The sequence below is a fragment of the Diabrotica undecimpunctata genome, chromosome 6, assembly GCF_040954645.1.
Source record: "Diabrotica undecimpunctata isolate CICGRU chromosome 6, icDiaUnde3, whole genome shotgun sequence".
Taxonomy (NCBI): domain Eukaryota; kingdom Metazoa; phylum Arthropoda; class Insecta; order Coleoptera; family Chrysomelidae; genus Diabrotica; species Diabrotica undecimpunctata.
The window spans coordinates 97,728,901-97,742,777 of NC_092808.1; the positions used below are offsets into that span (position 1 = coordinate 97,728,901).

The following is a 13,877-nucleotide window of genomic DNA, read 5'->3' on the forward strand; positions in this document are numbered from 1 at the left end:
AATATTGAAGAAAACTGCAATTTTTATTTTTTTATTTTTTTATAAAAAAGTACTTCTATTACACACAACGAGAAAAAGGGAACAGTACACTACAAACAAATAAATATAACTACTTTAAATGCATATTATAACAATTTAAACAATAATAAGGCTTGTTCCCATAGATATTGCAACAGGTGACTTTTTTTACATGATTTTTGGATATCTCTCCATGAAGTTTTTTTGCATAACAGCCTTTAAAATATATTCTGGCTTTGTTAAAGGCCCTTCATTTTTAAACAACTTATGAATTTGTGCGGATTTCTTTGATGTCGTTTGTGTTGTATTTTAATTATTTTTCTCATCATAAGTTAGCACGGATCTCAATAATTTTTCCCGAAACGCTATAATTTTTACTTTTTGCCAGGAAGCTGGTTGTGTACTATGTGAGAATTTACAACCGCTGTCTTCAAAATAAATTATATCGCTAGTTTTCTATACCAGTTTAGTGATTTTTGTAACGATGAATTATAAAAGGTCATCTGAATAGATTGATCAATATATGACTTTCCGTTGTTATATTCCATTATTGCCTTCGGTTGATGAACTATACCACTGCGTTGCTGCATGGCTACGGTTTCTGTAGTGTGCTTAGTGGTGAGAAGGACATATCTCTTATCTTTCCACTTCAGGACGCATACACCTTTTTCGTTTTCCTGTCCAAATACTTCTCTTTTTTTTAATTTTTTGAGTTTAACTTCTTTCGGATTTCCATGCCGGTTAGCTCTCAATGATTCCAATATAACGTGTTCTATTTTCTAACAAAATATTTGCTAGTTCAAGACTTGTATAATATCTAAACAAAATCTATACAAAATGTTCGACCTATAGTATAAACCTTTTAAAAAATTCTAATGGGGCTACTAATGGGGCTGCTTTTAATAATCCATCTCCTTCTGGGCAGCTTTCATTATCTGAGAAGTGTCACACGCTAAGAAGCAGCTAAAATTAATTTGGGGACATGGTTTTTGGTATAATAAAATTTTTATAAAGGTAGTCGTTGCTCCAATACTTTTCCAAAAAATGCGTTTTTACCAGACCCATGTAAGCTACTATATCAATAAATTTAATCATTTCTCTTTTGCTGGTTGGAACCTATCTGTGTAGTTGAATCATTGGTAATATCGTTGAAGTCACACAATATTTAAGGTGAATATAAGTTTTTTTGATCTACAATCTCGTCAATAATTTCATCATCAACGAAAGTACGAAAACAAAACTATAAGGCGATAAATCATTTATAAGTATTGCAGCGTAATCGCCACATAATCCATCTTCTGCAGAGTATTCAAATTAGTGATGATTTCCAATTGGCTGCGTCCACGTATGTTCTACAACATTTTGGTTACCTCCAACCCCATTTTCCTGAATATCGTCAGTATCTGCTAATTAAATTTAAGCTAAGGTTTCAATATCAAAGAATTCTTCCAATTGTTAAGTTGAAATATTGTTTCGTTCCCATCCCAAATCTTTCGATAACATATTGTCGTTTGTTGCTGTAGAATCAAATCAAATCCTGGCTGTACCGTCAGCACTTTCTATTTCTTTCTGTGAGGCATCAACGGGAAAGATTGATGTAGAACAGCTTGATTGATCCAAAACATTCCTTGTATAAAATTACTTTAAAATGATTTTAGTTAGTTGCAACTTGCGTTTGATATTTGCTTTGGGTTTGAACAAGGCTATTTTCTAAAAAAAAATATCTGAAGATGCTTCTATGTCTGAGAAATCTGAACAGGATAATATTTCTTCATCACTGGTTGGCAAAAACATGAGATCAAAATCGGAATCAAGTGAACTAAAGGGGTCAGATTCGTCACCTGAAATAATAAAAAATATGAAATATAGTGAACTACGAAAAGAATTAAAAATGAGTAAACTTCAAAAGATTCGTATTATATCTGTTTCAAAAATAAATATCGTTAATACCTGACCTTTCAGCATCTCTTAAAGCAAGACAATTTTTCTGCTTCGATTACTCATTGTTGCACAACAAACACGCACATCAAACAACAGTCAAAGCTAGAGATGGGCTAAACTGTGATTCTGCAATCACAGGTATAACTGTGAACGTGATTATTTGTTATTCCTTGTGATTTTTACCTGTGATTGTGATTTAACAGAGCAACGAACTAGTCGTATACGGATGTTAAAATTTTCTTTTTTTATTTGGCACTGGTGGCATTTCTAAAATGTATGAGAATAAAAATTATTGAATATTGATACAAATACGATAGTTACACAAACTCAATAAACTAAAATTTTAAATACTCTTTTAATTTTCTTCAAATATTTGTTTACGTACTAATATTACACTAGTCATATTTTTCCAATGATGATATTATATAATACTATTTTTGCCTTTGCATTCCTCACTAGAAAGAGACTTTACAATACCGCCGATGCGCCTACTATTGTATCTCGTTCCTTTTTGTCCTGTTACACGTATTTCATTTCAAAACTTTGTAACTGAGACGAGAAAGTGATATATCACGTTTTAGCGTTCAAGAACTACAGACATAAAATTAGACCGAAATCACAGTCACAGTATATTTTGTTCTTATTCACAGGTCGTGATTGTTAAGGCGGCTGCATAATTGACCGGAAACGGGAACGGGAACGGAAACTGAAAGCATCAGCAGACTCACAATTAAGGGTAAACACGGTGTTTTGTGCTAAGAATTTTTAAATGTTTTGTGTCACTGTCACTTGTGGTGTTAATTATTTTTTTCTGAAAGTAAATTTTGTGAAACAGTCTTTTTCTAATTTTATTAAAACAGAATGTCTGGTAACTCTTTAAATATGGATTAATTTAATGAGGACGAGCTTTTAATATTTTCATTTTTTATGATCTTGCAACAATTTTACACCATATATGTGCCATCACAAAGAAAGTTTGTCAGCATAAAGATAAAATGCATATCATTTAAATATTTATAGACAAGAGGGTTAGGTTATAAAATGGTCACTCACAATGTAAACAAATTTTTATTTGACATTTGACAGTATTTTAATCACTGCTTTCTGATTGGTTCCGGGAATACAACGGGAACGAGAAAGTTGAAACATGGGCAACTTTCCCGTTCTCATTACCTGACGGCTTCTCGTTCTCGGTTATTTTGTAGCTAAACATTGATTTACGTAGAGGCTAACTTTTTTCCCGTCCCGTTTCCATTCTCATAGTTCGACTCAAGCAGTCGAACAGTACGGGTCTCGCGACGGCCAGCGTTGAGAGAGGTACAGACGAGAAGTAGCGAAAGCGAAAATCGTCCCGTGTATTATCGATACGTAGATGAATGGTAAATCAGAATATAACTAAACCGAGGGGTGTTATTTTTACCGACTCCTCTCGGAGGTTATACCTCTGAGGAACCGTTAAAGAAAAAAATCGGGTTAAACACAGCGTCCGTTCAGGGATGACACTGTAAAAGTTGAATAATTGCATTTAACGTTGGCAGAAACGGCCCCTGTGCCTGTGTTCAGAGAACAGCAAGAGAAACCCTGCCTTAATAGGGTAGTGAACAACCGTGTAAGGGCCTGGGAGACACCCAGAATCCAATCGACAGCGGTCGATTGGAAAAACAAAAAACAGAGTCTTTTAAATAGTAAATCCAAAATTTCCGTCGATTGCAACATGCAATCACCAAGCGCTTCCGCTTACGAGGTCGAAAGCCTTCCTCCCCTTTCCCCTGATCAATCAACGGATTCAGAGCTAGTGTCCTTAGATGATACGGCTTTTGACTCCGCCCCCTGCAGTCCAGCGCCCACATCTAAATCGGAGGCAGATGCGGGCGAACAACAATACCCTGACGTCACGGAATCTTTCGTAAAGCGTCAACAAGACAATAAAACCGAACCGCTAACGGTAATTTATTCTGGATTACAGGCCTCTCAGGCAATAGAAACCAATTTTAACACAAGTAGAAATGAAAAACAGACCCCTCAGGTACTAGAAAATAATTATAACATTAAAATAAATTCCCTTCAGGATAACGAAATATTTCTAACTCCGATTGTAAACACTTTGAATAACTTAAAAGAAAATGTAACGTACGAAGCAATTATAAATGCCCCTCAGGCACTTAATTTTGTAGAGAAAATTAACCATAATGACAATCTAGGAACTGCTCGGGACGCCGTAGATGAGTTTGTTACAAATAAGCAAAGAAACAAAAGGCAGCACGCTATAAGAGATATCTACTCCGAGGAAGGAAAAACCAAAAAATCGAAAGAAATGGAAGATAATGCAATGGCACAGTCGATTAAAACGCTAACAAAAGAAATAGAACAACTAAGAAAAGAAATACAATATCTCCACACATCCTACGGAGACCAAATACGGGGATTAAGTGGTCAGATAAATCAATTACAAAAAACCATTGACTTCAAAGACAAACAAAATAGCGAATTAACAACGCAGATACTAAAAATATCTAGCGACATAAACTCCAAACACGATAAAAAACAGCCAAGCCAAAAGCAAACAGCCACCCGTAGTGAGAAGCCTGAAGACCAGGGACAAGACTCTGAAATAGAGACAATAATGGACATAGAAGAAAACCAACCAAGCTCAGATTGGAAAATACAACAAAACAGAAAATCAAAAAAGGCGAAAAAAGCCGATAAACCTGGCGAAAGACAGACGAAGCCGTAAAAACAAAAACAGTAAAGAACAACAGCACTAAAAAAGTAGAAAAAACTGACAAAGTCACTCCAAAAAACAACTGCAAACAAGCAGAAATAACAAAAGAAAATAAGTCAACTGAAACAGGGACAAAAAAAAACCAAAGCCCAAAAAAATCGAAAAGTCGGAAACTGTTTCTGAAACAGAAACAGTACAAGAGGCTGAAATACCAAAAAAAGCAGAGCCTAAACCTCCAGCCATAATCCTTAAATCTGTGGACTACAGCCAGCAAATCTTGAAAGTAGCAGCAAACAGAGGTATCGGTTCCTCAAACAAATTTGCGAAATCAGGAAGAAGCATTATTATGCAAACGAAGGATAGAGTTAACTACCTGAAAATGGTCAAAATTCTGGAAGAATTTGACGAAGAACTAAAAAGAAAAGAAAATAAAAATATAGAATACATCGCGTATCCTATAGACCTGGAAAGGACAAAAAGGTTAGTGCTTAGAGGTTTAGGAGCCAAAACTGACGTCGAAACCATCCACCAAGCATTGGAGGATCAAGACATAGACGTCATAAGAGTGACTAGCATGATCTCAAAAAGAGACAAAAAGCCAATGCCGATGTTCTACGTCAGGATCAAAGAATCAGATGACCAGAAAATAAAGAACATAAACAACCTATGTAACATGAAAGTGTACATAGAAGACGAGTATAAAAACAAAAAAGAGATCATGCAGTGCTACAACTGCCAGGGTTTCTTCCATGGTTCGAAGGCTTGTCACTGCGGTTTGAAATGTGTAAAATGTGGAGAAAACCACAAGTCAGGAGACTGCGAAAAGGATAGAAACACTCCCCCAAAGTGCGCTAATTGCAACGAGGCTCACACGGCAAACTACAGAGGGTGCAAAAAAGTACCTAAAAGAAAGCCAACACAACAACAACAGGCAACAAATAGGAATACACAAAGTATTCCCACAAAACAAAACGTAAGTTACGCCCAAATAGCCAAAAAGAACAATAATGTGGAACGGGAGGCAAATATAAACACAAACGTGCTGAATGAAAAACTAATTGCTACCTTCCAGGAGCAAATAAACCACGTCTCAACAATGTTTGAGAAATTAACAACCGTTATGAGCGCCTTGAGCAGTTTCAAGACAAACCAATAATGCCAGTACAATTGGACGATCTACAAATAGGATCATGGAATTCTGGCGGATTGAGACAAAAAATTAACGATCTGGATGAGTTTACCAACAGGTTCAATCTAGACGTTGTAGCCTTACAAGAGACTCATCTGGTCAAGAACCAACCGTTATAATTGGTGACCTAAATGCGAGATCGCCCAATTGGTTTGACAGAACTAGTAATAGGAACGGGAGATTCTTGTGTGAATATCTGGAAAACCAAATCAATACAGTTGTCACAGGTCCTATGGAGCCCACATGCTTCCATGGAGGGGACAGACTACCTACCTATTTGGATATTGCAATTCTTCACAACGTGGGACAACAACACGATATAATCTCACTCAATGAAGGAGACTCCAACCACAACCTAATCGTGCTAACTCTAGGCGCCGTAGAAACAAACTACGTGCAGCCATACAAGAAAAAGAGGACAAGCTGGCCCAACTTCAAACGTATCGTCTCTGAAACGATAGGAATAGTTCCTGACATCAACAACAAACGGGAACTAGAAGAGTATGTGTTGAAATTCGAAAGAACCATACAAAATGCGCTGGAAACCAGCACAAAAGAAGAAACCTCAACAACACCCAGAGGAAGGTTCAGAGACATTAGCAACGAATTAAAAACTCTCATAAAAGAGAAAAACAGACAGCGAAGAAGGGCAAACGGGACTAGGAACATAGAAGATAAAAGAATTGCCAATGAACTAAATAGGGAGGTTAAAAAACAGCTGGAAATCCACAGAAATAACAGCTGGGACGACTTCATCCAACAGCTAGACCCTAATAAATCAGGTTTCTGGAAGCTTTCTAAAGTCTTGCGAAAGGATAAAAAGCCAATACCCACCTTACATGGGGAAAATGGCCTAGTTTATTCTAAACAAGACAAAGCGGAGGTCATGAAAGATACACTAGAAAGAGGATGCAGAAACAACTACCATCCCGATGAAAATCCAGAATTCGAAGACGAAGTAGAAAAAAGGAGTAGACGTCTAAAGAGAAGTAGAGGCGACATAGCTCTCAGGCATACCACCCCCGAGGAAATCCAGCAGTCTCCAGGCCCAGATAACATCACAAACAGGGCCTTAAAAAATCTGCCAGTGAAAGCAATCGTTCAACTAACGAACATATTCAATCATATCATAAGATTAAGATACTTTCCTGACAGGTGGAAGGAGGCCCATGTTATAATGATAGAGAAACCGGGTAAAGACGGAACTTTTCCACAGAACTACCGACCCATTAGCCTACTATCATCAGTAAGCAAAATTGCTGAGCGAGTCATTTTGGCAAGATTAAGAGAAGAATCTGAGGCAATGGATGCAATCCCTGAAGCGCAGTTCGGATTCAGGAGCAATCACTCCTGCGAACTGCAAATACTAAGATTGACAGAGTACATCACTAAGGGGTATAATGAAAGAAAATATACAGCAACCGCCTTCTTAGATGTCAGTAAAGCCTTTGACAGAGTATGGCACGACGGATTGCTGTATAAAATGAACGAAATGGGGTACAGTGAAGCGATGACATGTCTCCTCTCCTCGTACCTAGCCAACAGAAGATTCAGAGTTCGAATAGGGCCCACCCTAACCGAAGTCGGAATCATGGAGGCTGGAGTGCCACAGGGAGCCGTGCTGTCCCCTTACCTGTACACCATATACACTTCAGATACCCCTGGTGGTGATCAACATACTATGCTCAGCCTTTACGCCGATGACACTGCTATAGCTGCTAGCAGCATAAATCCTGATCTGACCACTAGATACTTGCAAACGGCACTAGACCATTTGCAATCTTGGTGTGTTACGTGGAAAATTGCCGTCAACCCGGACAAAACTCAGGCAGTCATGTACAAAAGACGGCACGGAATCCCCAACAGGGAACTATCTATCTTCGATACTCCGGTCGAATGGCAAGACGACGCCAAATATCTCGTAGTAACGCTAGATAAACGTCTCACCTTTACTAAACACATAAACAGAACAGTTCAAAAGGCAAAAATCCTTAAAAGTCAACTCTCCTCGCTTATAGGGAGGAAAAGTAATCTGAGGTTCAAAACGAAAATAAGAATGGCAAATGCCATCATTCTGCCAACCCTCACATACGCCTCAGCAGCGTGGGGGCATGCATGTGAAACAAACAGAAAGAAAATCCAAACTGCACAGAACTACATGATCAGAGAGGCTCTTAAAATTCCTAAATATGTGCCACTAAGATACGTATATAGGGATTCGCAGCAAAAGAGCGTCCTGAACATGATGGTCGAACATGCATATGAGCTTTTTGAAAACATCGGAAACCATCCGAACCGTTCGCTAAGAGAGTTGACAAACTACGATCCTAATATAAGGACAGTACATAGACGGCCAAAACAACAGCTGGCTGGATACAGGGGAAACCCTAATTGAACGTAAAGAAAGATATTCACATGAGAAGCCCTAATCTATGGCTTAGCAGATTTGGCCCACAAAAACACAAAAACACAAAAAAAAATCAAAAAAACAAAAAAGAGCTTAGCTCACCAAAAAAAAACCCCTAAATCCCAACCCAATCCCCCAAATTTTTCTTTTATGTTTTTTTATTATTTCAGTTATATTTATTTCACTAACCAGTTAAAAACAAAACCAAAAAACCCAAAAACATATACACGGGATGTGTGAGAGCATTATACACTTGGGAATGCACATCCCACCCACCCATTAAAACCCCTACCCCTATTATTATTTCACCCAAAAACCCACTAACAAAAATCTGTATAGGCCAATAAAGTAAAATCAATAAACAGGACAAAATCCTAATAAGTAAAGCCACAAGGCTGAGGCCCCTCAGGCACGCCCCTAAGGAAAAAGACCCTTCAGGAATAGCCCTTCAGGACTAAGTTGCCACAGGCAACTCGCGAAAACTGAGCATCGAGGTCGTGTGCGACAAGCACGGGCTCAATGGCCAGGCTTATCGATCGCCCAGTCGGCAAGGAGACCAAAACTTGTTTTGCCAAATTGACGACTGTGTGACCGAGCACACAACAACCGAACAGGGGCCGACAGTTTGCTGTCGACCCCCTGATCAGACACACATTTTTTTTAGGGTCACAGAGCTCAAAGTAAAGCCATAGTAAACTCAGTAAAGTAAATAGGGAGAAAAGCTACACTAAGCTACCCCTACAGATAGGTGGCCTAACCACAAGTCATGGAAAACGGAGGGTGTTTCCTTTCCCAAATCGCCCGACGTAACAGTTCAAGCCTCCTCTGCGTATGTCAGACGTAGAGGAGGGGTGGTGGAAAAACCTGGGGGTCAGATAGGTACCGAGCCAAAACGACTTGCTCTTTTGGAACGAGACCGGTCTGATCTTCGGACATGGGGGTCCCACTTTCTAGCAGTGGTACACTCATGTTCCATAGGGGTTGGGATGAACTCATGTGTGTGTGTGTGTGTGTGTGTGTGTGTGTGTGTGTGTGTGTGTGTGTGTTTCCGTTCTCGTAGCCTTTCCCGGACAATTGTGCAGCCGCCTTTATTTTCTAATCACAGGTGTTAAATCACAGGGTAGTGATATTTAGCCCACCTCTACCAGAGAATAGATTGGCACTTACGGTTCGTAGACTTACTACGGTTGCCTCTTCCGACTGGGGTGGGGATGGTTGAGTTACGTCACCAGAGTACACAAGAATACAAAACCCATCTATTCGCGATTAAAACTGAATGTAGAGAGCAGATCAATTGCAGTGTTGATTGGTTGAAGGGGAAGAATTACGTCACGAGAGTACAGTTTCGGGCTTAATGTTCATTGGTTAGGCGGAAAAGGCAACCGTAGTAAGTCTACGAACCGTGATTGGCACTTCTCTGCTTGATAAGTGCAGTCTCAAATAAGGCGACCGCTGGCACCACTGACATAAATAGCGGGCCTGTACAACCGCTAACGTTTTTTTTTTAAATTTTCACTATTCTGAAATTTTTTTAATTGAAATATAAAGTAATTATTTAAGAAAGGCATGTTTGTAATAAATATGTGCTTTGGCCATTTAGGCCATTTTTTTTTTCGTTAATATATGGTCAGTCAACCTCTTATAAATGGCGTATGAAATATTTTGAACTTGAAACATTTCGTTAAATATTGTTGTTAGTTATCCAGAATAAAAATATAGTTAACATAGAATAGTTAAACAATATAAGTTCACTAAAAAATAAATATGTATAATATTTATAATGTTACCAAATCATCCGGAAACCAAAAAATAGCTGGAATACCAGCAAATTCAGCCATGGCTAAGAAGGGTTTATTTCCCGTAGAGATGCCCCAAAAACTAATTCCATACTTCAAATATAGATCCAAAAATTTTACATAATAATCAGCCAGAAGCTGATAGAGGTCATCTATAACAAAGCCCATAGATCCTCTGTATAGGTTATTTTCTTTAAAAGCTTTGGGAATGGTCCAAGTAGAAGTGATGAGCTTAAGGTCTTTGGCAAGTTTTATCGCTTCTTGTATGAGGGGAATCTATAATAATGTAAATCATGATATTAGTTAAATGTAAATACTCGTAGTATTTAACTAGACAAATATTTAAAAGTCAATATTGTGGTTTATTCCCAATGAATAGTAATAGTAGTAATAATAGTAATTGCTTTAAAATCCTACAAGAAAATACTTTCAGAACAATATCAAAAAAACTTACAAAGAAGTAAAGACTTCTAGGTGTATGATGGTGTATTTTATTAAAAATATTATTAAATGTTTATTCAACAGGATTACAAATTTCAAAACGTTTTCCAGTCAGACCATCATTAGTGAAACTAGCTATGACAATAGGTGTAACAATCTTAGGATTACATGACAATAATTGTTAATAATTGTAATAGTATAACGACACAAGGTCGATGTTATAAGATATCACATAAAGAGAACATGCATCTTCCTTTCTCGAAATGGGATGTCTTTGTCTAACGATTAGAATCATCCAACTGATATATATATATATATATATATATATATATATATATATATATATATATATATATATATAGATATATATATATATATATATATAGATATATATATATATATATATATATATATATATATATATATATATATATATCTACGGCATAAAGTGGACTCCGCCCATGTTAAAATTCAGGTTTAATTGAGCTCCGTGGTCAAGTGGATACCGATATACGGAGCTCACTTGACCATTCCATAATATTGGTTCTGTCGATTCATCAACATGTAGAGTTTAATAATTTATAAAAATTTTTTGGAGCCCGTAAATACCCCTGTATCATAAATGTATATCGTTTAGTTCACGAGTATATATTATAGGGGTCGTTCAGATCTTTTTCATTGTATATTTGAACCATACGTTTATCGGTTTAAGTAAGCTCTGAGAGTTTGGCAACTGTGCGATTATACCGTATATTTTCAACATATACCCTGAACGGTTTATATGGGCTCCTTATTTTTATCTACTATTTGTAGACAGTGTAATGTCATATGCATTACACTGTCTAACAGAGGATATCTTATTACCTGGTATAACTACGTACTAAAAGGTAACTGGTTCTTTAAAAAACAGGTATATAGATACAAAAGGATTTCGGCTTATTATTTAATGGAATGTTCGCTTGCATAGAAAATTTTATTTTTTCTGCATTTTTAGAAATATTGTTTTTTTATTTAATATAATTTATTAGTTCAATGCCGAATTCGATGTTTTTTTTTATTACAGAAATTTCGTAATGTATTTTGTTTACGTGAGTATGTCTTTGTACGTTTTATGTAAGCACCCGATTAATAAAAACTACTTTTATTTCATCTACTCTTCTGCGATATCTTGTATAAAGCTTTTTTATTATTTTAGTTCTGGTCTTATTTGTATACTCGATATCTCGTATACTATATCTCGATAGAAGGTTATCTCAAAATAAATATGGTTAAGTGCTGCAATAGATATTTTTGTGTTAAAATGGGTAGTAGTGTTGTGCACAAAACGAAAGAATGGTTAATTTGTCTATCAAGGTATATTCGGCAGCAGAAGCATATAGTGCAAGCGTCTATGTTTTAAAGGCGGAAGGACGTACGCCTCATTTTTAGCTGACAAGCTTGCGAAGAATATTATTTCTGGTCGTCAATTTACCTTTTAGTTTTAAACAATGATCTGTGACTGATTCCGTGGGATACAAACTATTTTCAAGAAATTTATAGGAAGTCTACAGTTCAACAATTTCATGACATTATTGGATGTTCAGTTTGTGAAAGCGTCTATGTTAGGGAAATTGAGGAGCGCACATGAGTTTTTCAGGGGTTTTGGCTGAAAATTGATTCATAGTTTATTTTTATTGTGCAATAATAGGTGTATCGTCTTTATAATATTAGTCCTATTATCTACTGGTATAAGTTGATCGTTTGGGTAAATGTTATACAGTGTAGGTGCTTTTATGCTACCCCAAGCGAGACCGTTCTTCATCTGCTATTCTTAACATTGAGTGATACAAAAAATATTCTCTTGTGTAGGCATACGCAAATAATATAAGTGAGTTTGTTATCTAAGGGAATATCATATAGTTTTTCGAGAAATATTTGGTAATTTAAGGTGTCATAAGCGGCATTTAGATTGAAAAATACCACCCCTGATACCCGATATTTTTCGTACCCGTCTTTGATGTGTTGGGTAAGATTTAGCATTTGTAATGTACATGATCTTCCCTATCTATAGCCACTTTTGTCTTTTAATTTGAGATTTTCTTAAAATATCGGTGAAATCATATTAACGATCTTGTGCAAAGTATTTTAAATAGCTGATAAAATAAAGATATTGGCCGATAGTTTTTGTGTTCGTTGGAGTTTTTGCCAGGTTTAAGCGAAGTAACAACTTTGGCTTGTCTCTAGATTTTGGGTGTTTCCATAATTTGAATACAGTTGTTCATCATCCGGATAAGCCATTGTGGTGTTTTTGGTCTAGATTTCGTAATAAGCTTTGTGCTCAGATCCTCAATGTCGGTAGTTGTATTATTTTTCATTAAATATGTAAATGGTGGATCCAAGCTCAACATCGTTGAAAGGTTCTCTGAAAGCTGACTGGTGTTGTCCTTTCTTACTTTGAGTTATTCTTTGCTTTTTTTCCGACAGAGATAGCATGTCTATAATTATAATGTGGTTTTCAGCGATAAGCTTTATACCAAATACCCTACGTTAGGCCCTATATGTGTTTCCTGCACTATAAATAAGTCAGATTCGTGTTTAGCGCATATGTCTGATAAGTTTAAGTAAAGCAAAGTTTCTTGATCTCTAGATATACCCTTAACAGTTATAAACATATGTTATTAGAATAGTTGGTCCTAAAAAGGACCAATTTAACAAAATCATATTAAAGGGGTGACTGAAGAATTAGCCGATTAATTATTTAATCATTACCCTGGGTATGCCCGACTGTGGTGATCTTCTTAGTACTTAAATTTTCGTAAAGGCTCGTTCTTTGAACCCCATAAGTAATGCCTAATATTTTACTTTTTATTGAAAATTTAAATTTTACATGCCGTGTATTACTTTTTGACGATATTTCGAATCAGATTTGTATAGTAATAATTTAAGGTATTAAAGAGCCTGTTTGTGGTAAATAAATAGGTTTGTGATATCGTTCGTAACTGATATATAGATAATAAAAAAATAAACAGTTAAAATAGGTGTAAAAAATTTCAACTTCATACATCGGCGCCATTGTTCAGGTGATGAATTTATCACAGATATCAAAGGTTACATTTTAATTCAAGGTTCTATTTGCGTATTTTCAATATTATAAGAGTAGGAAAAGACATGTTTATGCTTTTATTTTTTTTTTAAATCTATTCTATTTTCTTTCTAGAGTTCCGTCTTTTTTGAACGACCTGTGGTCTTTTTTCAATTGGACACTTGTCTAAGGCTATGACAAATACTCTGTCCTCTGCTATTCTACATTAATATGACTGATTCATTTTCTCTTTCTTGCAGCTATTTTATTGTTTATCCTGTCAATCCTGTGTATCTTTTTCT

The 13,877-nt window shown here is 36.4% G+C and overlaps 1 protein-coding gene across 1 annotated transcript in view; it reads right to left on the reverse strand.

Annotated features, from left to right (window-relative positions):
- LOC140442733 (putative glucosylceramidase 4) overlaps nucleotides 1-13,877 on the reverse strand; it is a 78,367-nt gene that overhangs the window by 30,940 nt on the left and 33,550 nt on the right. The window contains exon 4 of the mRNA XM_072533714.1: nucleotides 10,065-10,349. Coding sequence (XP_072389815.1) covers nucleotides 10,065-10,349 — 285 coding nt within the window. The remainder of the gene's footprint in view (nucleotides 1-10,064; nucleotides 10,350-13,877) is intronic.